Below are 14,244 nucleotides of genomic sequence, written 5' to 3'. Positions count from 1 at the left end.
AGTATAAAAATATAACTCGATACAAAAACATAAAAAAAAAGTATCACAACATATATTGGGTCATATTTGTAAAACAAAGAAACAAAAGAAAGAACAATAAAACAAACAACATATAAAACTACATATAAAGACAATATTTTCAGTGTCTAGTAGCACCAGTCTCACAGAGACCCAGGAGGCTTATAAACAGTTTGACAGCAAAATGAGACATTTTCGCAGTATTGTGATTGTGATTTTATTATTTTTTTTCAGAAGATGCAAGACAATAGTGCTAAAATATATCATTTACAGGCTGTTAGAAAATATTCTGTGCATTGTCTCTTATTGAGTCACAAGGGTGCTAAAAAGCATTTATAATTCAAAGTTATTTATATCAGTGTAAAGTTAGTGTGATTTTAAAAGTGCTATAACTCCACCTGGCACAGTTTCATCCTAGTGGAACAATCTGACTACATGTGCAGTGCCATGAAAAAGTATTTTCCCCTTCCTAATTTTTTTCTTTGCATATTTGTCACACTTGTATAGGTGGAATTTCACCTAAACATTTTATGATTTTAAAAACAATGCAATTTATGCTATCATAAGGAAAATATTGATTTCTTCCATTCCAAGGATTAAAAACGGTAACAATGTCAACTTTAGAATCTAGAATCCATTACAGTTCCTCTGAATGTATAGGTGAGAACAGATAATTCACACTTGGGGAGAGTGAATAATTTGCATTTGAATGTTGTCTGGCATTGTAAAGCACACACAGTGACACTAAAAGAACAACAACCTAGGATTAATAGGAATAGGAGGCACTAAAGAGGAGGATTTTAGTTTAGGCTATAAAAAATTAACCTGCGTCTATTTTTAGGCATGCCAGCTGCCACTTTTTAGTTAGAAGTTTTCAATACAAATCTTATAATGCCCACATGACATGATGGAACTAGGCACTGCTGGTGAGCTATCCTTGCTAATGATTCCGGGCTTGCACCCTGTGCTATAAATAAAAGTACGTCGGCCATCCGCGGACAGCAGCTCCTGCCTCCGTCCGCTTGCGCTGGCTCGTCTTTGACGTCCCTGGGGCGCGTTCCATTTGCCCCGCTTGCATGCCGCACTTCCGCGTTGTTGCGCGCGCATCTCACTCACACTGCGTAGTAAAATCCACTGTAAACCAACAAACCCAGAGTATTTTATAGCGCGGGTTGCAAGCCAGGGATCATTAGCAAGGAGAGCTCACCAGCCGTGCCTAATTCCGCAGCCCCCCTCCTTTGCATATCTGAAGGGGAGGCCGCCTAACTAGTGACCGAGGAGCAATATTGATTTGGGCACACGTCGTGACAGGCTGAAAAAACTATTGTATTCAAAAATGTAACAAATGAGGACTCAGATTAATGTGCAAACACTATATAATAAAACTATATAAGACTACAAGACTCAACTTTTATTTAAGCGCACTCACAATAACGAAAAAACGTGTTTAAAAGCAAATAAGGTGCGCTGTTCTGTATTGTTTTTGGTGAACTTGAGCGCGTCAGAAAACGAACGCAAACATTTTTTTAATGGTCAGAGTCAGTCTGCTTGCTGTTTTCCCGACGCATTCATAATCAAAAGTCGACTTCTGCCGGTGCGCTCTGGAAAACTTTATGCAGTCCCATTGGCTCAGCGCTGATTAAAACTATGTAATAAATTAAAGAGTAGAATCACGATGCCGAATTGAAGTCCTGAGCCCAAACCTCATTTAAATTAAATTAACAAATTTTATAAAGAAAAAAAAAACAATAGCCCACGTTAAGAAAACGTTTATAAATTCTTTTCGACATGAGTTGGCCCGGTGTTATGCGCAGAGCGCCGGGAGATTTCCTGAAGCTCCGAAATCACTGGGGCATTTTTTTCTAAATAGATGCTATCTTTAATAACTGATTGAGGTTCTGAGCTGTATACACACGCATTTTTAAGGGGTTTAAAACAAATTAATAAGTCTGAGCAGACGTACATGAAAAGTGAGAAGTGAGTAACTGAGCGCGCTGTCGCATTGTATATACCGTACACCACGCATTAATCAACCTTTTGATAAAAACGCTGCCTTTTGTAAAGTGAAAGTACTTTACAAAAGACAAACAGCTTTATTTCAGTCATAATTTCACAATCACATCACATAGATATGATATCTATCTATCTATATTGTTCATTCATGTCTTCTGATGATGTCGACACATTTTTAAGTTTTAAATAAGATATGTTCGCATATTCACAAATAAGGACATTCGCATGGTTAACACTATCAGTCTTTCACTGTTTTGTCCCTGTTAAGACATTACAAAAACTATATAAGAAACTTTTAAAGCACGAATTTGGGCATCTCATTTCATCATTGTAAAAAAATATGAAGCACATATACACACATTCATCATGACAGATCTGTTGTAAAACATAATAAAATTCATGTTTGCTTCAGCATTGGAAACAATATTGTTTTAGGTTGTTTTGTTTTTCTCAATTGCAAACATGCATTTAGTACTGAAGCATAAGTTGATAATGTGATGGCTATATCATGGCATTTTAGCGCATAACACCGGCATTTTGAGCACTGGCTGGGAATCGAACCCGGGCCTTCCGCATGGCAGGTGAATTACCTACCACTGAGCCACTAGTGCCCCTCTATATTTAAAGCGCTTAAAAACAATTAAACAATACTGTTATAGGCTAACATATTATACATCTTTGTAGTCCTTTTGCACACACGCACAAGTGCGTTATAATAATAATAATTTCGGAGAACTACTACTAATAATAATAATTCTGAATGAAAATGAAGAATAAATACATATCAGTTTGAGCTTGACACGTTTATGAGCTCTGTCGCTTGCTGTCAATGGGCGCCTAAGAGACATAACATTTTTCGGCTTCAGTAGACACACAATACTTTAGACTGAAACATGACTGCCCCCTACAGGTAATAAGGGCATTCTCACAGCTTGCCGCGGGCACGTCGTGGGATCCCTTTTCCGAAAATGTGCGTTTTTAAAGGCCAGATCTGTAAACTGTTTAACTTTTTTTGTGTGTCAAATACATTCTCAAATAACCTAAACACTGAAAATATATACCTATTTTGTCCTCAGATTCTTTTTTTGTAACTCTCCTCTCTCAGGCACATACCTGTCTGATGGCTCATTATGCAGATCAGTATGCAGGCCTTTGTCTACTCAGGTGTGAATCACTGCATTAGTAATGATAGTTCACGCCTTCTCGCATAGACCCTTTACACTCAAAAAGTGACATAAAAAATGTTAATCACTATATTGTTTTCTGTGAGCAGGTAAACAAGAGCATTTTCACATCATTTTGAAGCAAAAACACTAGTCCACCAGCTATTTCTTATACTTAATCCGAATAATATTATTAAATCTAAAGTGTGACCTGCTTTATGAGTGGGTCCTACTACACACTGATTTACTCCTACTGAGTCCAGTATGGACATACAGTGGTGTGAAAAACTATTTGCCCCCTTCCTGATTTCTTATTCTTTTGCATGTTTGTCACACTTAAATGTTTCTGCTCATCAAAAACCGTTAACTATTAGTCAAAGATAACATAATTGAACACAAAATGCAGTTTTTAAATGAAGATTATGTTATTAAGGGAGAAAAAAAACTCCAAATCTACATGGCCCTGTGTGAAAAAGTAATTGCCCCCCCTTGTTAAAAAATAACTTAACTGTGGTTTATCACAGTTAAAAGTTCAATTTCTGTAGTCACCCCCAGGCCTGATTACTGCCACACCTGTTTCAATCAAAAAATCACTTAAATAGGAGCTACCTGACACAGAGAAGTAGACCAAAAGCACCTCAAAAGCTAGACATCATGCCAAAATCCAAAGAAATTCAGGAACAAATGAGAACAAAAATAATTGAGATCGATCAGTCTGGTAAAGGTTATAAAGCCATTTCTAAAGCTTTGGGACTCCAGCGAACGACAGTGAGAGCCATTATCCACGAATGGCAAAAACATGAAACAGTGGTGAACCTTCCCAGGAGTGGCCAGCCGACTAAAATTACCCCAAGAGCGCAGAGACAACTCATCCGAGAGGCCACAAAAGACCCCAGGACAACAACTAAAAAACTGCAGGCCTCACTTGCCTCAATTAAGGTCAGTGTTCATGGCAAAAACGGCCTGCATGGCAGATTTCCAAGGCGCAAACCACTTAAGCAAAAAGAACATCAAGGCTCGTCTCAATTTTGCTAAAAAACATCTCAATGGTTGCCAAGACTTTTGGGAAAATACCTTGTGGACCGACGAGACAAAAGTTTAACTTTTTGGAAGGTGCGTGTCCTGTTACATCTGGCGTAAAAGTAACACAGCATTTCAGAAAAAGAACACCATACCAACAGTAAAATATGGGGGTGGTAGTGTGATGGTCTGGGGTTGTTTTGCTGCTTCAGGACCTGGAAGGCTTGCTGTGATAGATGGAACCATGAATTCTACTGTCTACCAAAAAATCCTGAAGGAGAATGTCCAGCCATCTGTTCGTCAACTCAAGCTGAAGCGATCTTGGGTGCTGCAGCAGGACAATGACCCAAAACACACCAGCAAATCCACCTCTGAATGGCTGAAGAAAAACAAAATGAAGACTTTGGAGTGGCCTAGTCAAAGTCCTGACCTGAATCCTATTGAGATGTTGTGGCATGACCTTAAAAAGGCGGTTCATGCTAGAAAACTCTCAAATAAAGCTGAATTACAACAATTCTGCAAAGATGAGTGGGCCAAAATTCCTCCAGAGCGCTGTAAAAGACTCGTTGCAAGTTATCGCAAACACTTGATTGCAGTTATTGCTGCTAAGGGTGGCCCAATCAGTTATTAGGTTCAGGGGGCAATTACTTTTTCACACAGGGCCATGTAAGTTTGGATTTTTTTTCTCCCTAAATAATAAAAACCATCATTTAAAAACTGCATTTTGTGTTTACTTGTGTTATCTTTGACTAATAGTTAAATGTGTTTGATGATCAGAAACATTTAAGTGTGACAAACATGCAAAAGAATAAGAAATCAGGAAGGGGGCAAATAGTTTTTCACACCACTGTAAACGCCATTCTTAGAGGGTCTTCTGGATTCTCAAAATGAATATGAAATCTTCAGCAATTAACACTTTGTCTACAGAAACGACTATTTAAAGAAATATACAGAAACGACTATATAAAGAAATTCAGAGTACGGCCCTGGAGGTCTGTAAATGACAATTAGTGGAATCGACTGAGCTGACTTAATTTACTTAAATACACTTATGTTACTATAAAGAATTTCAAATAAATTAAATTTGTGTCTGTGTTTTTGTACAAAAGTCAAATTATCATTGTGAATAACTGCGACGCCTCCTCCTCTACCAGTTAACTGAGGCTGGTGTATGTAGTTGTATCCAGGAGGACTGGCTTCATTTATTGCTACATACTCGTCCTTTTTAATCCAGGTTTCAGTTAAACAGAGTATATCAAACTCCTGATCTGTCATAATTTCCTTAACAATAACTGCTTTAGATGCGAGAGATCTAATATTTAACAGTCCTAGCTTCAGATCAGAGGTACCGGCTGCGCATTCAGTGTAATCCGAGTTTGTGGTCTTTATGTTAATTAAGTTATTAAAAGCTCGGGGAACAGACACAGTCTCAATACAGTGACCCCAGAGTGACGACTCTATGCAGCTAGCAGACGGTTGGTTTGGCCTGTCTGTCTGCTCCCTGGCCTGGGCTCTGGATTGTCACAGATTAACTAGGCCTCTTCTGAGACTATGGGCTATACTACAAGAAATGAGAGCAGCACCTTTTCAAGTGGGATGGACACCGTCCCGCCCTAACAGGCCAGTTTTGCCCTCAAATGTCTTCCAATTGTCTATGAAGCCCATATTATTTTTTAAGCACCACCTGGACATTCAGCGGTTCAGCGACCATAACCTGTTGTAAGCTATTTCACCACGTCTCATTGGGATGGGACCAGAGCTGTAAAGTTATTTTTACTAACCTCTGACTGACGAAGGCGAATTAGCTCCAGAATGTATCACTATCTTAGAGAACCTATGCTGTCCTGCGGCACCCAGACTGTCCGCTATGGGAATAACACTGCTCTCACACTTTTTAACCCTCTCTAAAGTCTGGATGCGCTCCTCTAATGCTGATATCTTCTCCATCAGAGTGCTCACTAACACACACCTGTCACAAGTAAAATTATCACTAACGACGGAGGAAGAATGTCTAAACATCCTGCACTCCACACACTGAACAAGCTGAATATTATCCATAATATCGTACCTGAGTCAGAGTTTAGTTGTTTTGAGCTGAATTCCGTTTGTTGTTTTTACACGAAGAAACTTGCGCATTCTCCAAAAAGCACAAAAAAGGTAAGGCCAAATAGTATGACGATGTAAAAACTAGTTGCTATTGATATTATTATTGTATAAATGAAAATTTAAACGCTGATATAAACCCTATGTGTGCTGCCATATCTAAAAATGGTGTGACCACTCACATCCCCAGTTTTGGCCCATACAATACACAGAAGCTCCACATCTTCTTGGACTGCCTTCATTTTGATTTGATCCCTGAAAATGAGAGCGGTCTCGTAGGGCTACCCCAATATGTCATTGCATAGGACAATGTGAATTTCCAACGTGGCCCGCTCATCAGGGCCTGGTTTACTACCCATCCAAGGATGGTCATGGTGTTCCTACCACCTTACTCTCCTTTCCTCAATCCTATTCAGGAGTTTTTCTTCGCTTGGAGGTGGAGAGTGTATGAGCATCGGGCTCAAGATTAGAGGTCCCTGCTCCATGCAATGGACGCTGCATGTGAAGATATAACAGGAGATCATTGTAGGGGATGGTTGCGACATTCACGCCGTTTCTTCCCTCGTTGCATCGCAAGGGAGAATATACACTGTGATGTGGCAAGAATCTGTGGCCACACAGACTGCAGCGTGTGGATGGTCAGGAGGGTGAGGACGGCAGGCAGTGAAGAACTGTTATGAAACTCCAACTTTATTTTTAGCACCCTAGTTTTTTGTTTGTGTGCTTATATTACAGTTTATTATGCTGTATACAGTTTCTTTTTGCTCTGATATATAGAAGTTACTTTGTGTGTGGTTGATCATTACAATAAAAAAGGAGTTACCTTTTCTTTGGCAGTATGAGTGCAATGTGTGACATCACACTTGTAGACTACTCTTACCCTAAAATCTTATTCATTTTTTTCAGTTCTATACACAATTGTATTCTGTTAGCAAGACAAAAACAGTACAGTAACCATTGTCAATAAAGGACTGGGCTAAGACTGTAAGGTGGACATGAGGGATATTTTAGTGGTCCTTTGCCATAGTGACAAAACATTTTGTCTTGCAGTGCTTACACAATGCCAAAGGAACAAAGCATTTTGGGGGCACTGACTGTTTAAATGAGAAGGAAATTTAGTTTTGACAAATTTAGTTTTGACACATGAGTAAACTGTTTTGAGAAAGGTATGAGCTGTTGCAGGTGAACCATGGTGTTGTGCCGACCATCCACATTATTTTGGCAAAAGCACCAAGAGTGTTGAGAATGTCCGGTTTGTTTCAAGAAATGAGCCAAAGCAATTGAAAAGGATATTTGCCATTTTTGTGGCATTGCCTTTTTATATGGGAAAGAAATTTAGTTTTTATGCATGAGTAAACTGTTTTTGGAGAGATATGAGCTTTTGCAAGTGAGTTATAGTTGTGCTAAACTGTAACACTGTTTTGCCAAATGATCTTAGAATTTTCCCTTTATCTTTCCCCTTTACATTTGATATGAAACGGGGACTGCTCCTGTTCGGTTCTTTACTATAAATACAATTTATACAATATCATGAGGGAGTAATCGATTTCCCATTTGAGTAAAGTTTCGCTGCATTCACCTGTCCTCACACAACTGTTTCCTCCAGAGATGGGATTAAACGCTGTTTGCCAACATTAATGTAGTGTGTATTTTTGAAAACACTGTTACAACAACAATATTATATATAGATATTTTATTTATTTCACCTCAGTCCATCACATAAAACAGACTTAGGATCTACTGCAACAGTTTTGGAAAAGCAAATATTCTTCAGTGTCTTGAAAAGCACCTGGTAAAGTTGGAGTTTTACACCAAGTTTCTTTTTTGGGTTCGGCCAAATATATAGATAGCTAGCTAGATGGATAGATAGATATATATATTTCTTTGTTTTTGTTTAGTGATTTATTTTCTACATTTTACAACAATTCTGGAGATTTCAAAACTATAAAATAACACATATGGAATTTGGTAATTTTGTAACAACAACAAAAACAACAGTTAGTTGTTATTTTAAGACACAGAGGTCAGCCTTTCTGTAATAGTTCTTGCAAGAATAGTGTTGTCAAGTGCATTTGTAAAATCCGTCAAGCACCATAATGAAACTGGCTCTTACGGAGGCTGCAGACAAGAAGTTCATTTAGAGTTATCAGCCTGAAAAATGAGCATTTAACAGCACCTCAGATTAGAGACGTTATGAAGTCTTTACAGGACAGAAGTAGCAGACACATTTCAGCATTAACAGTTCAAGGGAGATTAATGCATTTTTTTGGATGCCTTTAGCATTCCTTTACAGTGTAGAAAGAAATAAAAATCAGGAACGATCATGGAGTTAAAAAGTGACTCCAAACTTTTGAATGGTAGTGTAAATATATAATATATAATGTAATATACAGTATATAATACAATTTAATTTTTTATTATGGCTGTTTTCACACAATCACTAAGTTACATGTGCATATAGCCTATACTATACATTGCAGACTTTGAATGATTATACGTATAATGTGCCCTGGCAGAGCTCTACCATGTGCCACCTGGTGGGAATTCTGTAAAGTACAACACTTGGATGTAAATTGCAAGGCGCAGACTCCCAGAATAGCGCAGAATTTAGTGGGAAGAATTGTGTCATGCTGAAAAAAAAAACGGAATTTTTAAATGTCTTATCTGTATAATATTCTTGTATATATTTTTGTAGTGTATGTCTACATATGTACAATTAGAGAGATTAATCATAAAATTAAACCTACATGCCTAATATTGGGTTCCAATACAACTGGAATGAGATCTGAGCCAAGTGAACACGTTGAACTCTTTGTCATGTTTCTCAATTCCTAAGAAATTTTTTAACACCACTCCAGGGCAACGATATCCTCTAATAAGACTGGCCCTTTTCAGCTGAATAATGCATTCTGACCAAGACCTACAGAGTATTTGGCAGGAGATTTTAATGTTATAACTGATACAGTATATACATTACAATATGACAATCATTTTAAAAAATAAACATTCAAGGTGAAACCGTAAATAATACACAAATAGTGAAATAGTAACTGCTAAATAATAATAATAATAATAATAATAATAATAATAGGATAACAGCTACTGCAGTACAGCACTTACTGCAGGACTTCAGCGCATGATAACTGCAGGATAAGCAGGATAAGCAATGGAATGGGGAAGAGGAGTAAAAGAGGAAGACATTACTGTTCATTATGGCTTTTACCTGCTTCCATCTGTTTTCTGTTTACATGTGCCTGAAAATAAGTTAAAGCTTACACTGCCTTTCTTTAATAAACCAAGCATTCTGAATCACAAAACTATACCTGAGCCACTAATCACATCATTTTAATAAAATTAGGCTTCTTAGTAAAATCCTACTTTATATTTCTTGAACCAAACAATAAACATTATACCTATTCACATATTGTGATTGTGATTATAGTAATTATAATGGTGTCATAGATGTTTGGAAGCTGTACATGGTCTACATTTCAAGTCTCCTGCCCTCATATTTTATCCCGGTAACATGTACTAATTAATCAGTATGTTATGCATCATGTTATGCATCATGTTTATGGTGTTTGTCAGGAACAAACAATAATAATAGGCTCCCATATATTAATATTACAATAACTTTTTATAAATATATATTTATTGTAAATAATGATAATAATAATAATAAAAATAAAAAGAAGAAGAAAAAGAAGAAGAGAATAACCTAGTTAGTATAACAGATATTGCAGTACAGTACACACATGCAGGACTTTAGTGCTGGTAAACTGCAGTTAATTACCTTGATATACAGGTATTTTAGCAATAAACTGTTCGATAAATACAAAGACACAGAATCACAATTTATTACAACTGTACTCCACAATGTACTTCATTCCAACTTCATCGTACTTTACAAAAACTGACGAACATGGTAAATTTGTATGTTGTGACATAGTAAAAACAACAACACAAGATTTAGTTTATTTCTTCTGGGTAGTTGGTTGGATTCCATGATGAGTTCTTAATAACTGAACTATTTTTCTTTATCTCATTTTTTTTAATTTGCCAAGAACTTTTGGAAGTACTTGTCTTAGTCTATGTATTATAATTTGAGCATCCTTATAAATTATTTAATTCTGTTCACATTTTTATTTCTTAATATAAATATATTTCTTAATAGAGATTTTCATAGTGTTTTGCTAGCTCTGCTTATTGTTCCATTACTTTGATTTTCAGTGGTGAATGAGATTATTTCAACTTGGTTTTAATACATTGGAGAAGAATGCCTCTGGAGTAATGACATATGTGGCATTTGAAATATTGTACATAGTGGTTATGAAGGGTATAAATAAACACAGGTCTGCTTTTGCCACAGTAAAACTGTTCAATTATGCTTCATTCCCACAATCCATGTATGGTAGATGTTTTGTTTGAATTACTCATGACTCTGTTTTTGTGATCTGTATCACCTTATGTTCTTAGACACTGATGAATTTAGTGCATGAACATTATGAATGAATTAATGAATTATTCTTCTGATATTATGTACTTATCGTTGGAAGGCCATGTGGATTTAGAGAAATACAGATATGTCTATTTTGTATTTGTTGTAACACTCTACCTGATGATCATAAGTTGTAATGGTCTTGTCATTTATATCATATTTACAAACAAAAGTCTCCATGAGCCCATGTACATTTTCATTGCAGCTTTGCTTTGTAATGATCTTTTCGGGTCAATGGCTCTTTATCCTAAACTGCTCACTGATTTACTGTCTGAAATTCAGGTCATTTCTTTCGAATTCTGCATATTTCAATCATTTTGCATTTATACATATGGTGCTTCAGAGTTTACACTCTTATCAGCCATGGCCTATGACAGATATGTGTCCATCTGTAAACCATTACAATATAATTCAATTGTAAAAATGTCCACTGTTAAAATACTTTTATTTTGCTGTTGGTTTCTTCCTTGTTGTGAAGTAGGCATTGGTTCAATATTAACATATCAACGTAAACTATGTAAATTCAAGTTAAATAGAATTTACTGTGATGACAGTTCAATGATTAAGTTGGCCTGTGGAGATTTTTCTGTAAGTTATATATTTGGACTTGTTATTTTAAGTATTGTTGTGTTTCCTCCATTGATTTTTGTGTTTTTCTCATATAGCAGAATACTTTCAGTCTGTTTAATGAATCCAAAAGATTTCAGAAGAAAAGCCATACAAACATGTTTACCACATCTTGTAGTTTTCACAACTCTCTCAATTACAGCATGCTTTATAATTATACATCCTAGATTGGAAGGAAACATGCCACATGTGTTTAGCATGATCATGTCAGTGGAAATTCTAGTTATTCCTCCTTTATTAAATCCAATTATATATGGCCTGAAACTGAAGCAGATTTTAAATAGAATTAAAAAAATAATTTTGAAAAGAAAAACATCTATATGTCATGAGATTATTAAACACAATTCTACATGTATTCAATAATATGTTTCTGTACTTAATATTCATACTTACAAATTAAATTAGTATGAATAAATACAAATAAATTAAACTTTAAAAAAAAAAAAAACTAATTTTATGTTTTTATTAATAAGCACTAATACCTCTTTATTACCAGCAGTGAAACAGACCTTTGCAAGCTAGGACTGTTAAATGTAAGATCACCAGTTTATATCTTCCAAGTTTAATATGGTATAATGTGTTTAACAAGAAAGTTGAGTAAACAAAATGAAGTTTTGATACAGTGACATACATTAATCTTATTTATCTGGTAGACGAGGAGGTGTTGCAGTTATTTGCAATAATAATTAAAGCTGCTCATATCTTTACAGTACTCCTGTTTTATAGTAACTGTACTGTTAAATACATATTATTTTACAATTTTGCTGCTGGCATTTTAGGCACGTCATAGCTCATCACCATGATACCTCAATAAACTTATTCTCCTCATTGTCTCATACTTGTACATTTTACAAACTTTACTTTTCCTCTATCTAGCATATAACACCAAATGCCCAAGGAGGTCTAGAGTCTGCAGCTATTCTATTCTCTGCCTCTGGAACTCTCACCCTCATGTCATTTAAAATATTGCCACTTACCATCTTCAAATCCTGTCTCAAAACACACTTTTTAAAATTTTAATTTCAACTTTTCTTTCTTTTTTACCTATTGCATGTTTCTATCGTATCTTTGTAAAACTATGCTGTGTAGTGTCCTTAAGTGCTTTGAATGCTGCCTGTAAGAGAAATACATTCTTCTTCTTTCTTCTTCTTTCTTCTTCTTATTATTATCATTACATTTTTGAAAACTTAATTATAAGGTTTTTTTTTTTCAAAAAGCTTGGATGGAGAGGGTCATAAGCTATAAAAAATATCTAAGTGCTGCTAACTCAACTTATCAGTCGACTCTTATAAAAGTTTCTTATTTAAAACTGTAGCAAAATTAACAAGGAATAAGACCAACATAAAAAAAACATTCACCCCAGTGACCCCAATTGTAGTAGTGGGGACTTTTTTAATGACAAAGTGAAAATATCAGTCAGATAGTCCAGACTTAAAATTTAACCCTCGCGGTTCTGCTGGTGTTTTGGGACATGCCCTGATACTTGTGCATTTTTCAATTCACTTACTTTATAAACAAATAAATAGCTAAAGTCTGATTACATTGTATTCAAATTAAATTAGATTTAAATTAGATTGTCAATGTGCAGAGGCAATAAAATTCAGCACAAACTAAACTACAATAATAGGTGAACAAGTATATGTACAAGTTTGTATTTCAGAAAAAATAACAGTTATGTGTGATAAAAAAAAAATGTAAACAGGACATTTGTGAACTGGATCCTGTAGCCTAAAATTTCAAAATGATGTGAAAACTATTCTACTCATTCATTCACAGAAAACGTCTCAGGTTACATTGCTGTAACCCTGTTCCCTGAAAAAGCAGGAACGAGATGATGCATGAAAGCGCTATGGGAACATTTCTTTGTTTAACCGGTTGTAAAGCATGTGTGCTTATATAACCTCGGTCAGGTGACGTCATCTGATGAGGTGCACCTGCAGGTTATAAATATCAGTGAACCAGAAACATCCTCAGGTCAATTTTTGTCTAAAAGGATGTCCAGTCACGCCAGCAGTGCAGAATTATAGCGCAGCATCTCATTCCCGCTTTTTCAGGGAACAGGGTTACAGCAAACGGCCCTGGGTGCATGAGCCTCAGGACTTTTTTTGTGGAGATGATGCTACTCAGGTTCGGTCACTTTGAGGCGGATTGCGAAGCGCGGCGAGCCCCACCCCAGTCTCTACGAGGCCCCACCCCAGTCTCTACGTGGGGCTCGCAGAAGGAGAGTCATCAGACTCTCCTTCTGCGCCTCACGCCTTGTGAGAGCCAGACCTGGCCGGGACTGGGTGGCCAATGATTCTGAGTTTTGAGCACAGCGAAAAAAAAAAAACCTCCCAAAGGCCTGTTCATATAGTTTCGCCTCCCGAAACCCAGTGGCGACAAAAGTAACAGCGTCACCAAAAAGGCCAGAAGGTGAGATGAGGGCATCAAGGAGGAAGGACACCTCCTCTGTGGACACCATGGCAGCCATAGAGCGGCTGATAGCACGGGCCTTCTGCTTGGTTGCACGGAGAGACAGATCTTTGGCTTAGCGTAGCTCTACAAACGCCCTTTCATCAATAGACCCGCTAGTGCTAAAGTCTTTCAGCAGGTCAGCCTGGTAAGCCTGCAAAACCGCCATGGTGTGCAGTGCAGCATCAGCCTGACCCGCTGCCTAAAAAGCTTTCCCCACCAGGGAAGAAGTCAGTCTACATGGCTCGGTGGGGAGTGTGGGCTTTTTCAGGGAAGATGATGTCTCAGGAGAGAGATAGCCCGCAAGTGTCTCTTAATATATTAACGATATTCGAATAAAGTCGATGGCAC

At 36.8% G+C, this 14,244-nt stretch overlaps 1 protein-coding gene across 1 annotated transcript; it reads left to right on the top strand.

The window, feature by feature from the left end:
* Positions 1-10,821: 10,821 nt before the first annotated feature.
* Positions 10,822-11,805, top strand: LOC128518698 (olfactory receptor 6N2-like). Its single transcript, XM_053491942.1, has one exon. The coding sequence runs from the start codon at positions 10,822-10,824 to the stop codon at positions 11,803-11,805; it is 984 nt and encodes a 327-aa protein (XP_053347917.1).
* The last annotated feature ends 2,439 nt before the right edge of the window (positions 11,806-14,244 follow it).

The sequence above is a fragment of the Clarias gariepinus genome, chromosome 3, assembly GCF_024256425.1.
Source record: "Clarias gariepinus isolate MV-2021 ecotype Netherlands chromosome 3, CGAR_prim_01v2, whole genome shotgun sequence".
In the NCBI taxonomy this organism is placed as follows: Eukaryota; Metazoa; Chordata; class Actinopteri; order Siluriformes; family Clariidae; genus Clarias; species Clarias gariepinus.
Note: the sequence above shows the minus strand (reverse complement) of the source record. Positions and strands in the feature narration are given on the sequence as shown.

Coding starts and splice junctions, on each gene's coding strand:
- LOC128518698 (XM_053491942.1), top strand. CDS start 10,822: ATGAATGAATTAATGAATTATTCTTCTGATATTATGTACTTATCGTTG.